General features: G+C 46.5%; 1 protein-coding gene across 11 annotated transcripts in view; it reads left to right on the plus strand.

Moving 5' to 3' along the window:
- Nucleotides 1-26,738, plus strand: part of FAM120B (family with sequence similarity 120 member B) — a 748,069-nt gene that overhangs the window by 256,868 nt on the left and 464,463 nt on the right. For all 11 annotated transcript variants that reach the window (XR_011019402.1, XM_068231927.1, XM_068231926.1 and 8 more), the window contains 2 exons: nt 1,089-1,190; nt 25,239-25,411. Coding sequence is in view for 10 of the 11 variants with exons in the window: in XM_068231927.1 (XP_068088028.1) it covers nt 1,089-1,190; nt 25,239-25,411 (275 nt within the window). In the remaining variant the exon portion in view is untranslated. The remainder of the gene's footprint in view (nt 1-1,088; nt 1,191-25,238; nt 25,412-26,738) is intronic.

Genomic DNA, 26,738 nt, shown 5'->3' on the forward strand with positions numbered 1-26,738 from the left:
ACAGAGCCACAATAATCCAACATGCAAAAATACCTTTTGCTTTAAGAAGGCAAACTTTTGTTTTGCATAACATATTTAGTAAGAGGGCTTTTGGGTCCTTTGTAGCCCCTTTACACATTCCAACGAGTTCTGGTTCAACATTAGCTTGCTGAGTAGTTTGTAACTCTGGGTGTTTTAAGTCCTATCCCATAGAGCCACATTCATCCATGTCATGCACTGATGAGTATCAACCAATCTGAAACAGTCTGTATGCATGTTGTATTATTGTGCCTCTGTACAATTAACAAGCTGACACATCATTGCATTACAGTGGTGGTTCTGGAGGTGTGTTTAGCTTACAGGGACAACAAAGGATGACAAGGGAGAACTGACTGAGCCAGAAGTGTATACACTGTAGACAAGGCAGAAAATCTTTTGCTGTATCCAAGGGAGGAGCAGAAAATGTATCTGCTTTGTTTAATCACAAATTACTTCTCTAGGAGAACATCTGATAATTTATACATCTGCCTGAAATGATACCAGCTTCAGTGAGGTGCAAATGTGCATTCAAAAGACATCAAAGCAGTCTTATTTTATATACATGTTTTGCTGTGTTTAATGTTTTAGAGGAAACCTTTTTTTGATGACAATAACCCTTTAAGAGATCCGTTTAAACTCTGAAATCTGTGCAGCAGCCATTTTAGTGCGACATACAATCTTGTTCATTTAGCTGCCAAAAAGGGAGAAATATATTTTTACTGTGTGCTTTGTGCAGACTTATGAACCAATGAGACAAACAGAGAGGAGTATTTTGGACATCTCTCACATCAAGCAGTATACTATTGTTGTGGTTTCCAGCAAGTTTCCAATTAAATAATTTTTGGGAATCTGCAGACTGAAGTGGAAAGATAGTGTTTTATGGCATTTGATTACAAAATTACATGCATAGTGATGTATATTTATATACTGTAGTTTTTTTTTCGTCTTCCATCTGAAATTACACTGGCAATTACTTCTCTCGAATGAAAATAATACTGGTATTTATGTGTACGGTAATTGAAACTTATAAATAAATGTAATGATATATATTTTTTATTTCTTTATATTAGGTTCAGCCGATACATGTCCTATTGTTAGTGAGTGGTATGTCTACCATGGAAACCATCTACAAAAACCAGATCTTGTTCCAGCCGCTCCACTGTCAATACCAGGTAAATGTGCTTTGAGCTTTTAACCTTTGATTTAATTAGTGGCTTGCCAGTGCACCACGTCTATTTATTGTGAACCAAAGCAACTCAACCCCACAAATTCATAAGTTACAGCAAAATTATCATGGGGCCCCTTGCCAGATCAAGCACACACACACACACACACACACACACACACACACACACACACACACACACACACACACACACACACACACACACACACACACACACACACACACACACACACACACACACACACACACACACACCAGTCATCTTCCCCCCCTCTCCTCCCACACACACGGTGACCAGTCATCCCTTAACCCCCCCCCCCCCCTTCAGCCCCTCACGCACGTACAGATCAGGTAAATATCCCAGCTTTCCCTGCGCTACCCTGCATTTAGAGGTGGGCAGGATAAGGTAAGCTGTGTGTGGTGGCCAAAAGGTTAAATGCAGTAATAATAAGAGTGAGCACTCCATGTATAGTTTTTCTTTTTTAGCAATGATGGACTGATCAATATTCATTCAAACATTTTATAATAGATAATTATCTATTATAAAATGTCTTCCCTGTGTTCGCACGCAGGAACATTTTGACAGAGCAGCAGGCGAAGAGAGTTGTCGATTATTTAGATCAGGAACCCTCTACCCAGTCTGAGGGACTTGAAGCTAATTGCAGCAGCACCAGTAGTGGCCAGGTTCCACATGACCAGAACCCGACCGCAGCTGCTTCTTTTGACGAGGTTGCTTACTCCCAGTACTTTCCCCCAGAAGTAAAGCACACCTACGTCGATGAGAGAGATGTGGAGAAGGATTGGGAGGAGGCATTGGAGGAGACCATGGGACCAACTCCCAAGAAGTGGTGGGTTCTGTGGTGACAGAAATGGCCCTTGTGTTTTCTTCATCCAGTGTCACCAGTCAACATCACCACCAGTCAACTACAGAGGTGTTTGGTGGCCAGGTGGAGGGTCCAGAAGAGTCACTTATGGGTTCCAGTGCTTTGGTTGAACTGGATGATATTTTGGATGATGAGGCGGCTGATCCAACGTGGTCGCCATCTGGTGGGTTAGGCACTAGCAGGCGTGAGCAGCTTGGAGAAACAGAGCAGACGGTTGGCCAGCAGCCTGCAAGTGCTTTCCCGTCTGTCCAGTACCCACCAGTCCAATGCTGAGCATCGACGTGCTAGAACAGGTCGCACCACTGCTCCACGTGCACGCACGTCCCCATCATGGAATTATTTTACTGTTCTGGAAGAGGATGAATCCAGGGCAGTCTGTTCTGTGTGCCGTAAATCGGTGAGCAGAGGCAAATCGGGTCCCGGGTGCTGCACTTCAGGGTTGATAAGCCATCTGCGCAACCACCACAGATGGGAGTTCGAATATGTAAAAAATTACAATAAGATGGGTGGAGGAAAGGCAGCAGCAACAGGCCCCTCCTCTTTTTTTTCTAGTCGTCCTGTCCCTATCCAACCTGCTCAGTCCCATTATACTTCAAATCCCTCTGCATGTCAGGCTGAAAGAGGGCTCCAGACCTCGGCAAGCACCTAGTCATCACCCTTGTTGACTTCCTCTAAAATATCACCAGTGTTCCAGCGTCTGGCCTCTGTGCCAGAAATGTTGCAGAGGAAGCGGATGCTCCCTGCAAGTGATCCGTTTGTTGGGAAAAATAATGCGCTCCTGGCAAGGCTGTTAGGCCAACAGCTGCTGCCCTACCAGTTTGTGGACTGTGCCCCCTTCCGCAGACTGATGATCAGTGTTGCTCCACAATGGTGGATCCCCAGCCGGCATTATTTTGCCAGGAATGCTATCCCTGCCCTTCACCAGCACATTGTGGAGTGTGTCGGCCGGTCTATGGATTACGCTGTCGGTGGCAAGGTGCACTTCACTATGGATGGCTGGAGCAGCAGGCATGGGCAGGGAAAGTATCTAACTTTTACTGTCCATTGGGTCACCCTCCATGGTGCTGCTGAGGAGGGTGCAAGATCTGGGGCATCTCAGCTGGTGGTGCCGCCACGTGGGTTGAAGGGGAGGCCTTTTCTACTTCCCTCTGCTACCTGTTCTGTCCAAGGCCAGTCTGCCGTTGCTGAGCCTCCCAGCAAGTGGTTTCGCTCCTACACTGGTCTGCAGCACCATCGATGCCAAGCAGTGCTGAAACTGGAATCCATGGATGAGAACAGGCAAACTGGATCTGTAATCCTTGAAGCCTTACAGGATCAGATTCGGCAGTGGCTGACCCCCTGAAAACTGGACACAGGTGTAGTGGTGTCTGATAATGGTGCCAACATGGCATTTCGCAAGGTGACTAAACTTACTTACCTTGCTTGGCCAACGTCTTCAACCTTGTAGTGCAAACATTTTTACGCACTTGATGGGTTGAAGGATGCTGTGGCCTCAGCACAAAAAGTGTCAGCCCACATCCGTCGCTCCGCAACCGCCACCACGGCCTTGAAACTGCTGCAGCGCCGCCATAGCCTGCCGCAACACAGGCTTATTTCCGATTGTCCGACGTGGTGGAACCCCACCCTCCACATGCTGGAGAGGTTGTGGGAGCAGCGAATCACGGTCAGGCTATACCTGTCTCAGACATCTTCCTCCAGAACTGGGCCACTGAACTACATTACTGGGGACCAGTGGCAGCTGATTGGACAGGTGTGCAAAGTGTTGGAGCCGTTTGAGCAGGCAACAAAAGTGGTCAGTGAGGAGCACTGCAGCATATCAGAAGTGCTCCCTCTTGCCTTCATGCTGGACAAGGCTCTTGACAAACTCTTGACAAACTGCTCGAACAGGGGGAGGAAGCCCTACTGAACAGTGGTCAGTCAAGTGGGGGAGTGAGTGAGCATGCTCAAGTTCTGGATGAGGAGGCAGAGCTTGTGGAAGTGGAAGAGCCCATTGTTCGGGGGTGGGAAGAAGATTCTGATGATGTGGAGCTGGAGCATGATGACCGTTCTGACAGCCAGGAAGAGGTGATTAATGGCAGACCTCTCTTCCCTATTGCTGCGCATATGCTCCAGTGCCTCCGTAAGGACCCCCGGATTCAAACTCTAAAATCAAGGCTCGACATGTGGGTGGCCACCATCTTAGATCCCCGGTGCAAGGGGAAAATGTGGCAGTTCATACCCCCCTCCCAAGCAGACGCCAGGATGAGCCAGATCCGGGATGCCCTTCTTCGTTGGATAGAAGATGCGTTTCCTGCACCTGTATCCCAGGCCCAAGCTACCAAGCCTCATCATACTCAGCAAAGGTCTGGTGGTCCCACTCCCAGCAGCAGCACCAATAGCCAATCTGTGAACCTGCTGACTATGTTGAAGGAATTTTATCAGCCAATGCCAGATACGCCTTCTAGCAGCAGCACCACCAGCGGACAAAGTGGTCACCGCCAGGGGCTGGCCCATATGGTGAATGATTACTTGGGGTCTGCCAGTGCTCCAGACAATATGAAGAATAATGATGACCCCATGGACTATTGGACAAAACACTTGGATACCTGGCCTGAACTCGCTCAGTATGCACTGGAGGTTCTGGCATAACCCCGCCACCAGTGTTCTTTCTGAGCGAGTATTTAGTGCTGCAGGTGGGGTGGTCACCGACCAACGGACCCGTCTGTCCACAGACAATGTGGACATACTAACGTTAATAAAAATGAGCGAGTCATGGATCAGTGATAATTACAAGGCCCCTCTCGCTCATTCATGATGATGATTAGACTAAATTACAATGTGCTGTTTTTCAAGCCTGAAAGGCTCTCCCTCTCAAACTCTGCTGGCTATCACTACGCTCGCATATTTTTGCATTTTAAGATTAAAAAAAATCCGACGTAATATCACTAACCCTATGCTTTTGGCCAACGACTACTCCTACTGCTTTAGAAAAAAACAATTATAATGACTGCCGTGAAACCACCTCTAGGTCCCATGGCCTACGATAACTCCTGCTGCTCTAGGTCCCATGGCCTACGAAAACTCCTGCTGCTCCAAACAAAAATTGTAATGACTGCCGTGTAACCACCTCTAGGTCCCATGGCCTACGACAACTCCTGCTTCCCCCCCCCCCCCAAAAAAAAAAAATGACTGGTGGAAAAGACACTAGGTCCCATGGCCTACGATGTTTCAAAAACGAGGTTTCAAATGAGATTACTGAAATTGTACCGCCAGAACGCGGAATTCCGCGAAATACCGCCAGAAAGTGACGGTTACGGAATTTCGTTCTGACGGAATTCCGAATTTCCGCGGAATCGGAAATCACCCTTTCTGATCATCCCTAGCACTAACGCATACCAACGCATAAAGTGTAAAAGGGCCCTTACTGTTACAAAGCTTAACCGCCGGAAGGCACCGCTCAGGCCCTGCTGGGCTGATTTTCTTAATTTTTTTTTTAAAAAAACACACAGCTAGCACTTTGCTAGCTGCGTGTTGGTGACGATCGCCGCCGTTGCGCCGCAACCCGCCGCGTTACAGGGCCCCCCCGAGACCCCTTGCGCAACCTGGCCAATCAGTGGCAGGCAGCGCTGAGGGGACTCCCTGTGACGTCACTCCGTTCGTCGCCATGGCGACGGGGGAAGCCCTAAAGGAAATCCCGTTCAGAACGGGTTTTCCTTATGGGCATACGCGCCGGCGGCGATCGGAGGGGTGTGAGGGACGCCGCAGGGAGGGGCGCATCAAAATTCAAAAAATACTGCGCAGCAGCCACCCTGGGCATTTAATAGAACGCAAGGGTGGTTAAATTATGGTTGGTGCTTGGTTGAAAGCTTAACTGGTTGGCTTATGTTAGTGGCATTTTGCAGGATCAACATTCAAAACATTTGACTTTCTTGAACAGTAAAGCAGGAAAAACAAAGTGATCTAGGTTTCCATAGGATCCTGGAGTGGCTGAGTTATAGGTGTAGACCTTACACAAACCAATTGCATCACAGTAAAGATGGGTCGATCTGAATGTGTATTAGTAGGTTGGTGTATGTGTGCTCCTATGCTTGGAGGAAGAGGGAGTGCTCTCCAAACTGCCGTGGCTTCGTTTTAAAGGAATACTGTAGGGGGGGTCGGGGGAAAATGAGTTGAACTTACCCGAGCTTCTAATGGTCCCCCGCAGAAGTCCTGTGCTTGCGCAGCCACTCACCGATGCTCCGGCCCCGACTTTAAAGTCTGAAAACTACTGCGTCTGCGTTGCCGTGTCCTTGCTCCTGCGGATGTCACCAGGAGCGTACTGCGCAGTCCCAGTATGGCCTGTGCCTGCGCAGTACGCTCCTGGTGACATCAGCAGGAGCGAGGACACGGCAATGCAGGCACAGTGGTTTTCAGACTTTAAAGTCTGAAATTCCATCAGTGAACCGGAGGCGGGGCTGGAGCATCGGTGAGTGGCTGCGCAGGCACGGGACATACTTTATTTTGCATTAAAAATTCATCCAGCTCACCAGCCCATCAAACCAGTGTTTGCAACTCATCCCTTTAATTACTGACACATACGAATTATACAGGTTTCCTGGCTAGGTGGATGCAGGTAAGGCACTGATTATGTGTAAGTAGCTCCAGAACCTGTATATCTTAGATATGTCAGTAATTAAAGGGATGAGTTGGCAACACTGCATCAAACCTTGCCCTCCATCAGCTGCGTTTCACACACTGAAAGAGAACCTTAACTGAGCGGGAGATGGATGTTTCCTTTTAAACAATAACACTGAAGTTCATAACCTGCAGGCCTCTGTCAAAACACCTCTTATGCTGGGAATCACAGATCGGAAAGAGGATCCATCCAACCTCAAGTTTCAAGTCCAATCATGCAGAACCAATCCAGACTCAACCAGTCGGCAAACCAGGAAATATCTCCACAAGTTTCACATTTATTTGCAGCGGTTATATAGCACATACAAATAAGCACAACGTTTCGGGCGTGGAGCCCTTTATCAAGTGCTTAATCCAACTGGAGAAAACATATTCATTATATAACATGCTGTGACATAGACACACCCACTGTGACATCAGTGGGTGGGCACATACTTAAATTCACAATTTAACCCTTACTATAGAGAACAGCTATGATGTCACAAAAAAAACATTTCAGACTGAAGTCATCGTTTAGACCGTTTGGTAGCTGCGTACCCAGTCGGTCCATCCACCAGGCCTCCCGTCTTAACAATATAGTTCTGAAATCTGTACCCTCCTGTCTTTCAACCACTTCAAGGACCTGCCACCTCAATTGGCTGATACTATGCCTCATTTCTATGAAGTGTCTGGCCAAAGCATACCCTCGCTTTTTCCCTTTCTCCTTCTCCTCTTTTTCCATTCTCTCTCTGAGGGCTTCGGGGTTGCGTATATGACTGCGATGTTCATTCAAGCGTGTTTTTATATCCCTAGAGGTCTGGCCGACATAGGCCAGGCCGCATGGACATTTGATAAGATACACAACCCCCTTTGTGTCACATGTGGCAAAATCCCTTAAAGGAATAGATTCACCTGTCCTGGGTTGATGCACTGTGGGACCCTTAATGATCCCGTTACAGTGCTGCCAACTTAGACAAGGAAAGGTGCCCTTTTTAGAGTCCCCCAAGAACAATTGTCTGGCTGACTTTGATCTGCCTATGTCTGCTCGCACCAGGGTGTCTCTAACTGACTTGCCCTTTCCATACACAAACCTGGGTGGCGACCTGCATACACGGGCCAACTGGGCATCTGCCTCCACCAAAGGCCAAAACTTCAACACTGTATCACACAAAATGGGCGCTACCCTACAAAACGCCGTGATAAAATGGACATCCATTTCTGCCTCCTTATCCGTCCTCAATGTTTCTCTAGCTATTCCTCCCACCTCTCTAGCAAATTCCTCACACTTTTTTCTGTCATAGCCCCTCTTTACAAAATCCTGTGTGAGGAGCCGCGCTTGTTTCCAATATTATGCATCACTCGACGTAATCCGTCGTAATCGCATATATTGGCTTTTTGATAGGCCATTGACAAGGGGTCTCGGATGGCAGCTGCTGGCCAACAGAAACCCATTTTTGTCGGTGTCCTTACGGTACAAATCAGTATCAAAACCGTCCGCTTTCTTAATTATCTCCACATCCAAAAAATGTAAGACATCCTGGCCGTATTCCATTTTAAATTTAAGCCTTGTATGTTTATCATTCAATGCATTGAAAAACAATCGCAGCTCCTCTTCTGACCCTGTCCACCCAAAGAACAAGTCATCAATAAATTTGCAGTACCCCCAGATGCCAACAGGGGCCTCCGAGCCCAAAAAATTGACTTTTTCAAAGTCACACATGACAAGATTAGCTACAGTAGGAGCATAAGGGGCCCCCATCGGCACCCGAGGCACTGCAGATAGAATTCATCCCCAAACCTGAAATAGGCATGGGATAGACAAAATTCAAGGCAGGACATGATAAATGGAAGCATCTCATTAGATATTCGTTCGTCATCGATAAGTCTTCTCCTGACTGCAGACAGCGCTTCCTCATTAATTATATTATTATATAAATTGACCACATCCATGCTGACCACAAATTTGATCTCACTGGCATTGACGTGGTCAAGCTTGTTAAGGAATTGCGTGGTGTCTCTTAGACAACATTCCTCAGATTTAACAATGGGTTGCAACCATGTATCTACAAAGATGCCCAAAGACTCCAAGAGAGAATCCACTGCCGACACTATAGGTCTTCCCGGGGGCCGATGTAGATAGGTACTCTTGGTGTATCTTTTTTTAAAGTCACTGCCAGCTCTTTAGTAATTAACCCTGTCTCTGCTGCATCATCAAGCAATATATCAATCTCATGTTTAAACTCTATTGTTGGATCTCTGGGCAGCCTTTTATACATATTAATGTCCCTCAGCTGTCGTTTGATCTCATTGATATAATCCGTCCGATTCTGGACCACGATTGCTCCCTCCTTGTCCGCTTTTTTAATTATTATCGACGGATCCCCCTTTAGGCCTTTTAAAGCAGCATTCTCCGCTCTTGTCAGATTACGCTGCCTAGGCATCCTTTTCTCTTTAATGGCTTTCTCAGTCTCTCTCACCACAAGCTTCTCAAATAAGTCCAATGTTCCACTGGAGAATGGCGGATCAGTTTTACATCTAGTTCTTAGCTTATTTGGAATTTCTATGACATCTGCAGGTCGGGTGATGGGTCCCTTTTTTGGCACTTGTAAGCTATGCCATACACGCCACTTCACATTTCTAGTGTATTTATAGAGATCAGTTTTTACATTCAACATATTAATACCACACGTGGGTACAAACCCCAATCCTTTATCAAGAAGTGACATTTCTGCTGGGGATAATACTCGATCAGAAATATTGATCACCCTCTGGTCCCTGTTCGTTAGGGATCCGGTATTACTAGCCACAGTCACATCACTTATCACCGAGCAGTCTGTGTGTGAAAACACATCAGCTGCCCACCCACTGATGTCACAGTGGGTGTGTCTATGTCACAGCATGTTTATATAATGAATATGTTTTCTCCTTTTAAACAATACCAGTTGCCTGAAAGTCCTGCTGATCTCTTTGGATACAGTAATGGCTGAATCACACACCTGAAACAAGCCTAATCCAGTCTGACTTCAGTCAGAGCACCTGATCTGCATGCTTGTTGAGGGGCTGTGGCTTAAAGTATTAGAGACACAGGATCAGCAGGGGAGTCAGGCTACTGGCATTATTTTACTCATCCAAGATGGCGCCTGAGTAGGACGCCTCGGCACACAGGGCTCCGGCTCTTCACACTCTTTCCCCCCTTCCCTTTGTGGCTCACCTATGCCGGGAGGTCGGAGGAGTTCCCTCTGCTCTTCTCATCCTGGGGAGCCTGGGCACGCTGGGCTAAGGACCCCGGATCGCCGCCATTGCATCGCCGCCATCGCATCGCCGCCATCGCATCGCCGCATCCAGGCTAGTCCTCAGACCACACACAGGCCTCCCAACCCCCACAGAGGGACAGGCGCTGATGCGGCCGCTCTGGGGAGGACAGGACACACTCGTCATCGGTGCTGGCTGTTGCCAGGGAACGGGCCGTCTCGCCCCACTGCCGACTGCAGAGCGGAGGTACTTCCTGGATCCTACATGCACGGGGCCGCCACGTGGGCAGCTACACCGCCGCTGCCAGGGGAACCAAAGGACACCGCCCGCAATTAAAGGCACAGGGACTGCTTCACCACTGCAGAGGGGCAAATGCGGCCACATGCTGCCTGTAAACGTTTGAGCCCTAGCTTCTATCCTGGAGCCCTCTGCCTGGAGCCTGCTGCCACCATCTTGTCCACCCTCACTGCTGTGTCCCTTATCCGCCGCTGCTGCTGCTCAGGTTACACAACCTGCTCCAGGGGACTGACCAGAACTCCATCAAGCCACAGTCTCAGACCAGGGCCCTAGCAGCAGGTCCAATACAGCCCCCAGCCTCACAGGGAGAGTTCCAGGGATTGCAGCCAGGCATCGACCCCAGCCACTCCAACGCCCACCAGGATCCGCAGCAGACACATCCCCTAACATCGGGCACCAGTCTCAACAGCAGACAAGCGACGCAGCCAGCCAGTGGGACACTAACTGACCGACCAGGTTACGCCACAATCCTAAGGGGACTCGCCTCTTTTTTTCCTCTCCTCTCTTTGTCTCTTTCCTAGGGTTAGACTGTGGGGCATCTGATTCAAAGCATCGCTGCAAAGCGTTTTGAGTGCCATAGACTGCAGCGGATTACCCCCCTGGTCCTACCCCCGGGTTTATCTTTCACACATCACTCTATCTATGCTATATCTCTATGCCTTGTATTTGCACTGTACCTACTGTATGTATTTACTGTATATACCTGTATGTATGTATGTACTGTATGTATATATTGTATGCTAAATGCACCATGCTGCTATTGTACCATCACCGACCCTGTTTGTGCCAAAACCAATTCCGGGTACGACTTACGTTGTACTTGGCGAAATAAACTTGATTCTGATTATTTTAAAGGAAAAATCCATATCCTTCTCATTTTAGGTTTCCTTTAGCTAATTTATATGAGAGCAGATGAGGTGAATTAACTTTTAATTGCCGATTCTTCATTCATATTAATTAAGGAACTCTGTATACTGCACTCTGCATATTTATTGTTGAGCACAGGTTCTCTTTACTAAACAAACCCATTTTTTCCCTTTTTTTTTTTTTTTTTTACATTTCCTGTGTACTATTTTGTAGGCAAGAATTTGCTGGCATCCCCAGTCTTGCAGTATTTTTAAGAAACACTTGATTTTTATTGTTATGGTTTCAGTAGTAATTTTTAAGAAACACTTGATTTTTATTGTTATGGTCTCAGTAGTAATGCTGAACCATCACTTGTTTTCTTGAGTGCTATGATTACACTGTCATAAGGTCGGTGCTAATGTGATATGCTTGCATCATGAGTACAAAGCTTTTTACCTTCTAAAATGTTCTTTGCATTCCTTAGAGGCACGAGCCTTGCTACAAACTCACAGCTATCCCTTGGCAGGTATTGACCTAAGTCTGCCCCGTGAATGAAACTGAGCTGACACCAGGCAGTTTAGACACAAAAGTAAATAAACACATATACATTCTTAAAAGTAGGGTTAGTTTGCTAGTAGGCTATATGATTTGGAGTCAGAATTAACATATTTGTATACCTTTCACTACTATCTTTCAGCTTCAAAACAGTAACCTGCAGGTAATATTGGTATTTAGCTTACAAAAATGAACTGTCAAATAATTCGAGACATATGATTTAATACTATTTCAATCACTTCACCACTGAGGGTTTTTCCCCCCTTATGGACCAGAGCAATTTTCACATTTCAGCGCTTCTCCCTTTCATTCGCAAATAACTTTATCACTACTTATCACAACAAAATGATTGATATCTTGTTTTTTCACCACCATTTATGCTTTCTTTGAGTGGTACATTTTTCGAAGAATTATTTTATTTTACATGCATTTTAATAGGAATAATAAGAAAAAATGGAAACAAAATTCTTTATTTCTCAGTATTCGGTCATTATAGTTTTAAAGCTAAATATGGTACTGTGGATAAAACCTGCACATTTTATTTGCCCATTTGGCCTGGTTATTAAAATGTTTAAAATATGTCCCTTCTACAATGTATGGTGATAATATTTTATTTGGAAATAAAGGTATATGTTTTTCCATTTTGCGTCTGTCACTCATTACATGCCCTTATTTGCAAAAATAACCTTAATATACTCTCATGACATACATATTAAAAAAGTTGAGTCTCTAAGGAAATTTTTTTTTTTTAATGTAACTTTTTTTTTAATTTTTTTTTTTAATAAACAAGTGATTTATTTTTGGTAATTATAGGAGGGGTTCTAAGGGGTTAATTAATGGGGTATTTTATATATTTTTATTTAATGTAATGTTCCGTATTTTGCGCCATATAAGATGCTCCGGAATATAAGACTGACCCAGGTTTAGAGGGCAAAATCCAGGGGAAAAAAAAATATAAACTAAACCTGGTGCGTCCATATTTCAGGAGCGTCTTGTACATGACCTCCCCCAAATGGTGTCCTCCTGTGTCCTGCTGTCTGCCCCCATGTGTCCTGCTGTCTGCACATTGCTGTCTGCCCCCAAGTGTCCTGCTGTCTGCCCCCATGTGTCCTGCTGTCTGCCCCCATGTGTCCTGCTGTCTGCCCCATGTGTCCTGCTGTCTGCCCCCATGTGTCCTGCTGTCTGCCCCATGTGTCCTGCTGTCTGCCCCCATGTGTCCTGCTGTCTGCCCCCATGTGTCCTGCTGTCTGCCCCCATGTGTCCTGCTGTCTGCCCCCATGTGTCCTGCTGTCTGCCCCATGTGTCCTGCTGTCTGCCCCCATGTGTCCTGCTGTCTGCCCCCATGTGTCCTGTCTGCCCCCATGTGTCCAGCTGTCTGCCCCCATGTGTCCTGCTGTCTGCACATTGCTGTCTGCCGGGTCCCCCCTGTGTGTGCTTGCCGGGTCCCCCCTGTGTGTGCTTGCCGGGTCCACCTGTGTATGCTTGCCGGGTCCCCCTGTGTATGCTCGCCGGGTCCCACTGTGTGTGCTCGCCGGGTCCCCCCTGCTTGCCCCCCTCCTCGTGTCCCCCCCTGTGTGTGCTCGGGCCCCCCTCTGATTGAGAAGCGGCAGCTCTTACCTCCTCCATCTTGCCCGCGGCGATTGAAGACATCCGGCTTCTGTGGGCGGCTTCCTCTAGTGCCGGCTTGTAATGACGCGTCATCGGCCACAGCAGGACACGCAGGCAGGGAATCCCCGACGGCGGGTCGCGGTTCGCATCGGCGGGTGTTCGTAAGTCGGGGATTCCCTGCCTTTGCCGTATAAGACGCAGGGACTTTATCTCCCCATTTTTTGGGGAGAAAAAGTGCGTCTTATACAGCGAAAAGTACTGGTGTAACTTTACTATTACTTTATTCCTAGTGTTTACTGTTTGCTGCATACAGGCATTACAGGAAGTAACAGGTGTATGCTTTATTTTCACTTTTGTCAATGATCATTGGCATCTCATTGATGCTGGTGATCACTGATCACAGGCACTTAGATCTGTGAATGGGAACTGTGTTCCCATTTACTGATCTGTGTACTAACAGACGGCGACGAGAACGTGTGTGGGAACGCTCACAGTGGCTAGAATCTTGTTATAGTAAATTCCAACAAACTCTAATATAAGTATACCTCTGGATATAGAAAACTTTATTCCTCAGGTCCCAGGAACTGTGTATAAAAATATAATGTATGACCAATCTTATATAGTAAACTTCTGATATAGTAAATTACTTTTCCTGGTCCCTTGGAGTTTACTATAAAGGGATTCTACTGTATCTATGCCCCTGAGGCTAAGAAGTCTCAAGGGGCGTAGATATACTGTATGAAAAATGATAAGTGGTTAAATATGTCGAAAAATATAGGAAAGAATCGTGATATTGTCTTTTTTATGACTATTGAGTCTATAAGGTTACATTTAATTGAATTTTCAATTATTAAGCTGATTTTAAGACTTTCTGTACCATCAACTCTCCTTTACATAGTTACACATAGTTAGTTTGGTTGAAAAAAGACATCCGTCCATCCAGTCCAACCAGAAAAAAAAACAAAGCAAAAAACACTATTATGAACCCGCACATACCCCAGGCGATCCAGGGGAAGGCAAAAAATCTTACAAGGCCTGGGCCAATTAACCTTCAAGAAAAGCCGAGACGCCATAAAAAATAAGAAAAAAACTAGTTGCTCTGCGCTGCCTCCAGGATGCATCCTCACCGCTCCATGCCACTCTCCATGGCCCTGTTCACCCTCTGCAGCCTCCGACCACCAGCAGACAAATCCAAGATAGCTATGACCTGGTAGTACTTCCTGGGTCACGGTTTAGCTGCTGATTGGAGGAGACGGGGGACTGAGGTGACAAGGCGGGGAGTGAGGCAGGGGAAGGATTTTGATTGACTGCGGCAGGTAAATGGCAGGCTAGCGGCAATCAGATTGTTGCTAGCCTGTTGCTCATTTTATGGTCGCACAGGAAAGCGAAGGGCGAGCTGTCAGCAGCACAGAGTGGACACGAGGTATGTCACTGATCAGAGAACATGCCTCTGTGTTCTGTCATTTATTGTGTGATCCGCCTCGGGTACTCTTTAAAAGGGAAAAAAATGTTCCCGACTCTAGATGGCAGTCAGATAAATCCCTGGATCAACTCTGCCGGAAATTACTTAATAATTATAGCCGTGGATGCCCTTCAATGCAAGAAAAGCATCCAAGCCCTCTTTATATTTACATATTATGTTTACTTCCACATTATGTTTGTTACATTAGGTGTACTTTAAAGTACCCCTGAATTGGGGTTAAATACTTTAGATAAAACCCATGGTGGGCTAGATTACTGTTGCAGGAGGGGCCTGGCACTGCTTGTTGCCATCGGGGTCCCCTCTTTTCCTGGTCTCCGCTTGTTTTTATATTCAATGAAATCCTCCAGTCAAATATGAAAACATGGAAGCTCCCCTTAGCAACGGCGGGTGCAAACACACGTGTTGACAAGCCCTTTCTTTCACTGCTCAATCTCCAATAATATAGAAACCGGATAGACAAGCACTCCAATGGGGACAGACGTGTGCTAGAGTGGATAGACCCAGTAGCCCTGAGTGGGTCAAATGAAGTCCAACACGAGAAGTCCACAGCACCACGTCAGTGATCTATAGCTCTTTTATTGTTTTAAAAAAGACAAAGAGATAGCCATAACAGCGACAGACGCTGTTTCGGACAAAGTCCTTCCTCAAGCTGTATCAGGCTCTCTCTGAAATGCAACACATTTGCCACTCTTATATATACAAATCTTCAACCAATCGGGACGCAGAGAGAACATGGAGGACCTGATGGGGAACTGCGAGGCAGCCTACAAAGTTACACCCACTATATCACAGGACCAATCACACTCTATCTTAAGAATTTGAAAATATTCTTACCTCCTCCCTCTAACTGACATACTGAAGAGGACCTGATGGGGAACTGCAGCTCCTTCCCCGTGTGTCATGCCAAAACACTTCCTGGAACGTCATGATGACCTCATGACGTACGCATAGACGCATGCGAAAAACGTCACTATACGCGTAAAAAAAATACGCATTACAGCATGCGTACAAGTATGCACACACGCGTAAAAACGTACGCGTAAAGCCTCATAAGGGACCACAAATATAAAATGAAGCATAGAAAACATACATGCGAAAAAAGACGCGTAAATACCTACTCAAATGCATAAAAGATCCTCCATTCTCAAAAACATTGGCATGACACGTGGGGATATCAGAAAAAAATGTCAAAGAGAGGCCAAAAAGGATTAATAGCGGACAAATTTAAAAATACATGCCCACCCATGTCGTCCCTGCGTCCCAACAACACAAAAGAGACACATATCACATATAATGAAGCCTAGATATATACCAACTACTACTAACCCCAAGAAAGGGGGAAGAGATTGTGGATCTCAAAATATCCTAAGGATGCTATCACCCTAACCCCACCAACAATCAAATCAATCCAAGTATCAAAAGACAACAAATTAAACGCAGAAAGAGAGATCATAATCCCTATTCAGTCCACTATTCCCCAATGCGCCCAGGCGTTTAATCCAAAAGGCTTCCCTCTTGAGGAGTTCCTTTGCTCGATCACCCCTGAAATTACTGGGAACCCCGTCTATGACTTGAACCCTTAATTGCGGGACCGTGTGGCGGCACAAAGTAAAGTGTTGAGAAACAGCTTGTTCCATATTCCGTGTCCTAATAGCAGATTTGTGAGAGGAGATACGCTCGCGCAGCCGCTGTGTGGCTTCACCCACATACACCAACCCACAAGGGCATCTAAGCAAATAAACTACATACGTTGAATCACAGGTGTAGAGGCCCCGTATAGAGAACCTCTCACACCTGGATGAATGCGCGAACGTATCTCCCCTCACAATATGGCTGCATAAATGGCAGCCCAAACAAGGAAAAGTGCCCCTTCTAGAGGTCACCACAGGGGTAATGGTCTTAGATTTAATTTTATCTCTCACTGTAGGGGCCCGCTTAAACGAAAATAGGGGTGGATAACGGAACTCATCAATGTGAGGAAAGGATTCCTTCAAGAGGCCCCAATGTCTCCTCACAACAGACCCCAGCTGATTGCTGCAGGTATTGTAACGGGAGACAAAGGGGAGTCTTGGCCCAGAAACACGTTTTCTATGTGAAGGCAGCTGTTCCAGGGTATATTCTGGATAACCTCTCCGCCTGAACTTCTCTCTCATCTCTACAATACGGGTCTCTCTGACGGCAGGGTCCGAAACAATTCTTTTGACTCTACCCAACTGGCCGCCCGGAATATGTTCACGGGTCGAAATGGGATGAAAACTGGCAAATTCCAGTAATGAATTACGGTCAGTTGGTTTGACAAATAAATCTGTTTGAAATGTCGTTCCAGTGCGGATTACCACAGTGTCTAGGAAGGCAACACGATCAGGATGTGCATGAGCCGTCAATCGAATGTACGGACAACTCTCGTGCAAATCAGCAAGGAAGACTGCCAGGTCCTCCTGGGACCCCCTCCACACGCAAAATATGTCATCAATATACCGTAGCCAGCATGCAACATGCCTACGATAATATTCATGTGTATAAACAAATGCCTCCTCGTATAGGCCCATGTATAGATTTGCGTAGGAGGGGGCCACATTCGACCCCATGGCGGTCCCCCTGCGTTGCTGATAATAAACGCCCTCAAAGACAAAGTAGTTTTCCTCCAATATAATCCTAAGTAAAGCAATGGCAAATTTCCTCTGCTCCTCAGAGAGATCCGACTGGGTAAGTAAAAACCAATCCACAGCCTCTACACCCCCATCGTGTGGGATGGAGGTGTAGAGGCTTTCCACATCAAGAGTGACCAAATAAATGTCAGAAGATCCGACATCCAACGTATTCAGCTTATCAAGAAACATGGTTGTATCCTTTAGATATGAATCCAATAACACAACAAAAGGTTGTAACAACCTATCCAAAAATTGAGCCAAAGGAACAAAAATAGAACCCACTCCGGCCACAATGGGTCTCCCCGGTGGCCAGAGTAGGTTCTTATGGATTTTAGGTAATGTATAAAACTGGGGGGTAGCAGGGTGGTCACAAAACAAAAATCTGCGCAAATCTTCATCTATGATATTTCTAGAATAAGCCTGATCCAAAACAGTCAATATTCTTTTACGTATAAGGTGAATAGGATCACCAGTAAGTCTCTTATAAACCTCAGGTTGATTCAATTGAGAGAAAATGTCTTCCTTGTAATAGCAAGTGTCTAGGACCACCACTGCACCCCCTTTATCAGCCGCCCTTATAGTGATGTTAGAATTTGCCTGCAATCCCTTAAGAGCCAGTCTTTCAGATTGATTCATATTGGATCTATATTGTAAATGTCCACTACGGAAATTACGCTCCAAAGATTGAACATCTTCCAACGTTCTTGAGGCGAACAAATCAATTGCAGGATTACTGGGCGGAGAAAAAGAACTTTTATTCCTCAAACCTAATTCCCTGGCCGAAAAAAGTCCCTCCTCAGGAGATCGGGGTCTGGACAAAAAAGAATTATTGACGAAAAAAACTTTAAGCTTGATGTTGCGTAGAAAACGAAAGCACTCTTGTTCAATGAGAAAAAAGTCAGGCGGGTTAGTTGGACAGAATCCAAGACCATGAGTCTATACTCGCAATTCTGTATCATTCAGTTGATAACTGGATATATTCACAACTAACGGATGGTCTGGTTCCTTCGTTCTCTCAGACTCATCTTGTTGGACAGAGGTGCGCGTGCCCTGTCGTTGTTTCCGCTTGAATCGCTTACCACCGCGTCGTTTTTTCGTTGGGAGCCGCTAGCAACACTGTCATCAGACGATATTGGGACGTCAGTGGAATTGTCACCCCCACCAGATCTTGGTGACCGTTTAGGTGTTTGTCGAGGTTTCCTTGGTTTCGATACGGGAGGCCTTCTGCCTCTACCAAACGAAACTTTTTGCCATGCATACACAAAGCCAGATGAGTAATCATTACTATCTCTTTGAAATGTATCTCGTTTCTCCACCTCTGCCATCGACTGGTACATCTCTAATTTAGATTTCAATAGCTCCTGAAAACTGGTGAATTCCTCCACTGACAACAACGCTTTGAGATCTGTAGTAATTTTGGCGATCTTGTCATCCAAGGTGGAAAGTTCACGTTGTATTCTGATCACAGGGTGTACCATAGCATCAAATGCTGCCTTGTTCCAGATGTGTTCCCACCCGGTACAAAACTCGCCATCTTTCGGAAACAGTGTTGGAGGCACATTGGTCCTCATTTGTCTAGGGATGCGTCCGACGCGGTGGTATTCCGCCAGAGTTTTCGCATGGATGTCGTAGTCGATGCGTTTACGGTTCAGTTGTTCCAATTCTTTTTTCAAGAAAAGATGATCTGGCTGTTGTAAAAAGGACACCCCTCCAGCAGCTTCAGACATGACTCGGACAGCTTGGTCATTGGTGTAAGCCAAGGTAATAGCAGCAAGGCTTCCTTCTGTGTCACCCATGGTGCCAACGTCGTGGGCTGTAAATGTAGAAACCGGATAGACAAGCACTCCAATGGGGACAGACGTGTGCTAGAGTGGATAGACCCAGTAGCCCTGAGTGGGTCAAATGAAGTCCAACACGAGAAGTCCACAGCACCACGTCAGTGATCTATAGCTCTTTTATTGTTTTAAAAAGACAAAGAGATAGCCATAACAGCGACAGACGCTGTTTCGGACAAAGTCCTTCCTCAAGCTGTATCAGGCTCTCTCTGAAATACAACACATTTGCCACTCTTATATATACAAATCTTCAACCAATCGGGACGCAGAGAGAACATGGAGGACCTGATGGGGAACTGCGAGGCAGCCTACAAAGTTACACCCACTATATCACAGGACCAATAACACTCTATCTTAAGAATTTGACTCTCTAACTGACATACTGAAGAGGACCTGATGGGGAACTGCAGCTCCTTCCCCGTGTGTCATGCCAAAACACTTCCTGGAACGTCATGATGACCTCATGACGTACTCATAGACGCATGCGAAAAACGTCACTATACGCGTAAAAAAAATACGCATTACAGCATGCGTACAAGTATGCACACGCGTAAAAACGTACGCGTAAAGCCTCATAAGGGACCACAAATATAAAATGAAGCATAGAAAACATACATGCGAAAAAAGACACGTAAATACCTACTCAAATGCATAAAAGATCCTCCATTCGCAAAAACATTGGCATGACACATGGGGATATCAGAAAAAATGTCAAAGAAATGTCATGGAGGTCCTCCATGTTCTCTCTGCGTCCCGATTGGTTGAAGATTTGTATATATAAGAGTGGCAAATGTGTTGTATTTCAGAGAGAGCCTGATACAGCTTGAGGAAGGACTTTGTCCGAAACAGCGTCTGTCGCTGTTATGGCTATCTCTTTGTCTTTTTAAAACAATAAAAGAGCTATAGATCACTGACGTGGTGCTGTGGACTTCTCGTGTTCAATCTCCAATAATATGCAGGGGCTCTATAATACTTGGTCTCCATGGATAAAATAGCTGGAGAATTTTGGCCTTTCTCATGTTCTGCACAAATTGTAGCTAATAACTAATATTTCAATAATATACTTGGTTTTACATATCTGATGCCTGAGAAGTTATTTTGCTATATACTAGTAATATACTTTTTGTTCTTTCTGTTTGTTTATGTTCAAACGTTGACTCTGTAGCCCCTGCATGGGTATATTGGCCTACTTTTCTTTACAAAACCAAAATAAAGTTTTTTGTTTTTTGTTTAAACTAAGCTTTCATTAACCCTTTTTTACCCATGCAGGCTGGTATAGCCAGGGGGGTTGAGTTAGCCTCAGTGGGGCTCCACCATACTAGCCATGCTAGCCCACATGGTACATGATATAGGGGGCTCTGTTAGAGAAGGGCTACAGAGTCCTGGACAGTCCATATCATGGACAAGGGGCTCTTCCCCACCTTTGGTGCCCAAAAGGAGGAGGTGGTGCAAATGTCCTGGAGGGCTTATGTTAGAATCTAGGAGCCCGCTTTTAAGAGAGGACCCCCAGATGTCCCGACCCTCCAGGTAAATGTTTATAATGGGTCACTTTTGACCCTATACCTATTTAATGGTAAAATTAGAAGAATAAAATTTATTATGGATAAAAGAATACTTTATCTGTATTCTTCTGTTTTTCAGCTATCACTTCTTTGTTCTTTACTTCCTTCTTCTCTTTTAAATCATGATTGAAGGGTCCTCAGCTGCCAGTTCCTGATGCTCGACGTTTACCCAACGTCCGTGCTACATACCAGATGCTGCTGGCACATCGCTCGGTGCAGCCCATGTGACCCACTGTGATTGGTACCACTACTTTTCTCTTCTCTGAAGTCTCTGCCAAAGCTTCTTTGATGATTCCGCTAGGGTGCCCTATTAGTCTACTAGGTGGACCAATGAGAATTAGGATGATTCTAATAGACGAATGGGGAGCCCCAGTTGTAGCTTTTAAGATGTTTCTGCTTGGACTACAAAAAGGACAGAAAAGAGGACGGCAGTGGTCACAGTGGGTGGTGCAAAGTGTCTAGTGCTGTGCTTCCGTTTGTCTGCTCGCCTTTTGGCCTAGTGCCCAACATCACTTACTGCATGTAGCATAATTACACGTGACATTAGGAGAATGAGGTGCCAGTACTTGAGGGAACAGGAGACAGACAGGGGAGGTGAAAGCATAGCTTCTGCTGTGCTATACTTTGCATTTACGCACTGGGCTGAGGGAGCACAGGAGGGGGATGGAGACAGATGCCGGCAAAAGGAGACAGAGGCGGACACAAAGGGGGACAGAAGGAGCCTAGGCACAGTGGGATAGTGGGATGCACAGATCAGCAGTAGTAGCAAAAGAAGACAAGAGGAATGGGGGACTGAGGGAGGCACATGGGGACAGAAGGAGGCACGAGGGTCAGAAGAAGTCACAAAGGAGGACAAGAGAAGGCAGAGGGTTACTGAAGGAGGCACAGAAGGGGACAGAAGGGCACAGAGAGACAGAAGGAAGAATAAAGGGGTGCAGAAGGAGACATAGAGGGGGACAGATTGAGGCACAGTAAGACATAGGTATGCACAGGGGTGGGGGGCGGTGCAGAGGTAGCATAAGGGGACAGAAGAAGACACAAGGGGACAGAAGGAGGCAAATGGGGAGAGCGGGAGGCACGGGGGAAGGGGGGGTAGAGGTAGCACAAGGGGCACAGAAGGAGGGACAGGGGGACAAAGGGAGGCACAGTGGTGCAGAGGTGGCACAGAGGGACAGAAGGAAGCACAAATGAGGATATAAGGGGTCAGTAGGGGGCACAGTAGACTGAAGAAGGCACAAAGGGGGACAGAAGGAGGCATGGGCACAGAGGGATGCATGGGGTAGGTGGCACAGGGGACACAGTGCCAGCCTGCAAATAGATCAGCAGGGCTGCCAGGCAACTGGTATTATTTAAAAGGAAAAAAATATGGCAGCCTCCACATTCTTCTCACTTCAGTTGTCCTTTAAAGGACTTACAAGGCCAACTGTGTAAAAAAAGTTAATTACTTGCCTCTCCGTTTCAGGCACGGAGGACGCCGTTTGCGCCCTCCGTGCCGCTCCGCCGGGTCCCCCCGCTCATTATCCCCCCGGGCCGGCTCCCGACCCCACGGCCCGGGCTCTCCTTCCCCTCCAAAGATGGCCGCTTCCTCTGGCCGCGGCTGCGCAGTCCGCCTGGCCGCGAATGCGGCTGCGCAGCTCTAGGGCCAACCCCTCCGATCCACACTACGTAGGGGTTGGCCCTAGAGCTGCGCAGCCGCATTCGCAGCCAGGCGGACTGCGCAGCCACGGCCAGAGGAAGCGGCCATCTTTGGAGGGGAAGGAGAGCCCGACCCGGGCCGTGGGGTCGGAAGCCAGCCCAGGGGATAATGGGCGGGGGGACCCGGCGGAGCGGCACGGAGGGCACGGACGGCTTCCTCCGTGCCTGAAACGGAGAGGCAAGTAATTAACTTTTTTTACATAGTTGGCCTCGTAAGTCCTTTAAAGAAAACCTGTAACAAAAAAAACTCCCCTGGGGGGTACTCACCTCGGGTGGGGGAAGCCTCCGGATCCTATTGAGGCTTCACCCGTCCTCCTCAGGCCCACAGTGGCGACAATAAAGCTCCCCGAACAGTGGGGATGAAAATATTTACCTTCCCGGCTCCAGCGCAGGCGCTGTATCGGCTCTCCGCTCGGAGAAAGTCGGAAATAGCTGATCGCTGTTGGGCCGCTCTACTGCGCAGGCGCAAGTCTCCACAGGTATTTTTGCCCATTCATCTTTAGCAATGAGCTCCAAATCTTTCAATTCAATCTTTGTTGGAGGGTCTTCTTGCCATGACCCTGATCTTTAGCTCCCTCCACAGCTTCTCAATTTAAATCAAGTCAGGACTCTGGATGGGTCACTCCAAAACGTTAATGTTGTTGTCTGCTAACTTTTGCTGCGTGTTTTGGGTCATTGTCATGCTGTTATGTCCACTGGTGCCTAAGAGCAAGTTTCTCTGCAGACTGCCTGATGTTGTCATCGGGAAATCTGAGGTATTGCTCTTTTTTTCTTTTTTTTTTCTTTTTTTATTCTTTATTTATCAAAGTGTAGTATTTCCAATATCTTACAACATACAAAATTTCCATACAATTTTTGACACAAAAAAAACTCTGCAGTGTGCCGTCTCTGGTACACTTTAAGTATTAGTAGTATTTCAGCTACGTTTGTGCTTCCTATATGACTTGAACCCATTATAATCCCAAAATGAAACTTGAGATGGGTTACAGTATAGTGCGAAGTAATTTTGTGAATTTTTTTTAAAAAGTAAACCATTTTCATTTTTAAAAATGAATTAAAAATGTTTCAAGTTCCTCCTGTTACATACCATGTTAAAGCACAACAGAGCTTTAAAATGACTTTCTCCAAGTCTGTATTTCATCTGGTTCAGGATGCAGCAATTTTTAATGAGAATTAAAAAAATCAATGTCCTAATTTTTGAACTGGAGGCCAAAGACGCTGCTTTTTACAATTTCTAGATACACCAAGTTTCGTGAAAATCAAAGAACGTGAGTCAAAATCAGTGTGTTGATTTGACATGCAATGCATAAGGGGGCAAAATCTAAAACAAAGCATTAATTGCGAGCCAAATTGTGTATTAAGATTTAATAAACAAGAGGAGAGGAGTCTCTGGTGTGCACCCTGAAAACATCAGGTGCATGAATGTGACTACTTTGCTAGTGTGGTCCTCTGAATATGAAGCATATTGTACTCTGCAGTAAAACCTATGCTGTATACTGTATTACACAAATGTTCTTACACTTACAACAAACTGGAAGTTATTATTAACTGCATTAAACTGCTTATTGCAGGATTTCTAGGCCAGTGCAAGATAGGGGTGGCAGCTCCAAACAGCTAACCGCTATTTTCCTTATAAAGTATGCTTGCTCACAGCTTTTATGTGCGTGTACATACATCTGCTACGGCCTGTCAACCCCATGGAAACGTCAAACATTGCTGCCTGGTACATGCACAAGTATACAGTTCAGGTTGATGCTCTTAGTTTACTTTTTTCCTTTACTACTTACAGTCCTGCATACTTTAAGCTCTTGAGAGCCAAATAAAATAGTGTCACGGGCTGGATTCGTCCCATTAGTCTTGAGTTTGACACCTGTGTACTAGATTCACTCCATTGAGCCAAATTAATCCATGCCATGCACTGCTGAGGATGAACCAATCCGAAACAGTCTGTATGCATGTAAAATTTTTATGGCTCTGTACAAATTAACAAACTGACACATTATTGCATTCCAGTGGATCTGGAGGTGTGTTTAGCTTCTAAGGGCAACAATGGTTAATTTGCATATATTCAGCAGTGATGCACTGAGAGACATCTCGGCGCTCACTCCAACCTGAATTATCGAAAATTCTTGCTGTTTTAAAGGGACCCCGTGCAGTAAAAATAAATGGAATCGCTACTTACCTGGGGCATTCTCCAGCCCACCATAGGTCGGGAGGTCCCCCGGTGTCCTCCTGGCTCCTCTCCCGTGCCTTCACCGCATACAGCACCGGCGACACCCTGCTGCTTCCGTATCTCGGTCACTTCGCATCATCACGCCGGTCCCTTTGCGTCATCACAGCGGCCGGCGTGACAGTACTGCATAAGCGCGGTTTCATCGCGCATGCGCAGTACTGTCATGCCGGCCGCCGTGACGACGCGAAGCGGCCACCGTGATGACGCGAAGCAACCGAGATACAGAAGCGGCAGCCCGACACCCAGCCCGGGTGTCGCCAGTGCTGTATGCGGCGGAGGGACAGGGACCGGAAGAGGAGCCAGGAAGACGTCGGGGGACCTCCCGACCTACGGTGGGCTGGAGAAAGCCCCAGGTAAGTAGCAATTCCATTTATTTTTACTACTCAGGGTCCCTTTAAGAAAGCAAACTTTTGTTTTCCATAGATTATATTCAGTGCACTATTTGCTTAAAGTAGTTATTTCTTTTGCATGCTAGTTATACTCATGTTTTTATTTGTATAGGTGGGACACCAACTGCCAGGAGTCTCTGGCTGTCTGAAGATCCTGACATTCAAAGAAGACGCTTCTTTACTTGTATGGCATGTTTTCATGGGGAAAAATGGGCAGAGGAGCTTAGAAATCTGGAGACCCACCTTTCTGCAACCTGTTGTCTGCTGATATATCTTGGGGTGCAGGTACCTTGGATAATTAAATATTATGCTGGTTTAATGATTTGTGTAAGAAACACAATTCCACTTCCCTAGTCAATGTATCAAAATCCAGCTTATACTGCTCCTGTTTTAGTAATGTGAATTTGGTTTGTTCATTACTGCTAATTGGATAAGACCAGGGAAAGTTTATATGTAGTGACTGCCTTTTCATTATTGTCCTACTATTGATACTACTTAAAGGGGAACTGAAGTAAGAGGTATACGGAGGCTGCCATATTTATTTCCTTTTAATCAATACCAGTTGCCTGGCAGCCCTGCTGGTGTTTTTCTCTGCAGTAGTATCTGAATAACACCAGAAACAAGCATGCAGCTAGTCTAGTCAGATCTGACTTTAACCACTTGCCGACCGCCTACTTCATATTGGCGGCAGCAAAGTGGCAGCCCCAGGACCACGAAACGCAGAATGGTGTCGGGTCCTGGGGGAGGGGATTGAGGGCGATCGCGCGCGCAGACTGCGCACGCATTGCCGGCATTAGGCTCCGCCCACATGTGACGTCAACCCGCCGGCCAATCAGCAGCGCCGGCAGGTTGCAACGTTTTAAACTAGCCTATAGAAAGTGTATAATACGCTTTGTTAGGTAAACAAAGCGTGTTATACACGCTGCCTCCTCCCCGGTGGTCACAACGCTCGATCGACCACCAGAGAGGAAGGCAGCACTGTAAGTGACACCACACACACACTGATCCTGCCCCCCCTGCACACTGATCGCCCACAGCACCTATCAGACTCCCCCTGCCCACCCCCTGACAGCACTGTTTGCACCCAATCACCCCCCTAATCACCTATCAATCACCCCCTGTCACTAACTGTCAACGCTATCTTTTAGATCAGGTCCTAAACTGGCGCCTGATCACCCCCCCCCCCCACACCCTCAGATCCTCCCCAGACACCCCCCCCCCCGTGTACTGTATACAGCTATTCTCCCCTGTAATCACCTGTCAATCACCCATCGATCACCCCCTGTCATCACCTGTCACTGCCACCCATCAGATTAGACCCTAACCTGCCCCTTGCGGGCATCTGATCACCCACTCACACACTCAGATCTCCCACAGGCCCACCCTCATAACACCTACCAAGTGCATTGTTTACATCTTTTCTCTCCTCTAAACACCTACTGATCACCCTTCAATCACCCATCAATCACCCCCTGTCACTACCTGTCACTGCTACCCATCAGATCAGTCCCTAATCTGCCCCTTTTGGGCACCCAATCACCCGCCCACCCCCTCAGATTGCCCTGAGACCCCCTCTGATCAACTTGCCAGTGCATTGCTTGCATATATTCTA

This window comes from Hyperolius riggenbachi, chromosome 4 (genome assembly GCF_040937935.1).
Source record: "Hyperolius riggenbachi isolate aHypRig1 chromosome 4, aHypRig1.pri, whole genome shotgun sequence".
Taxonomy (NCBI): domain Eukaryota; kingdom Metazoa; phylum Chordata; class Amphibia; order Anura; family Hyperoliidae; genus Hyperolius; species Hyperolius riggenbachi.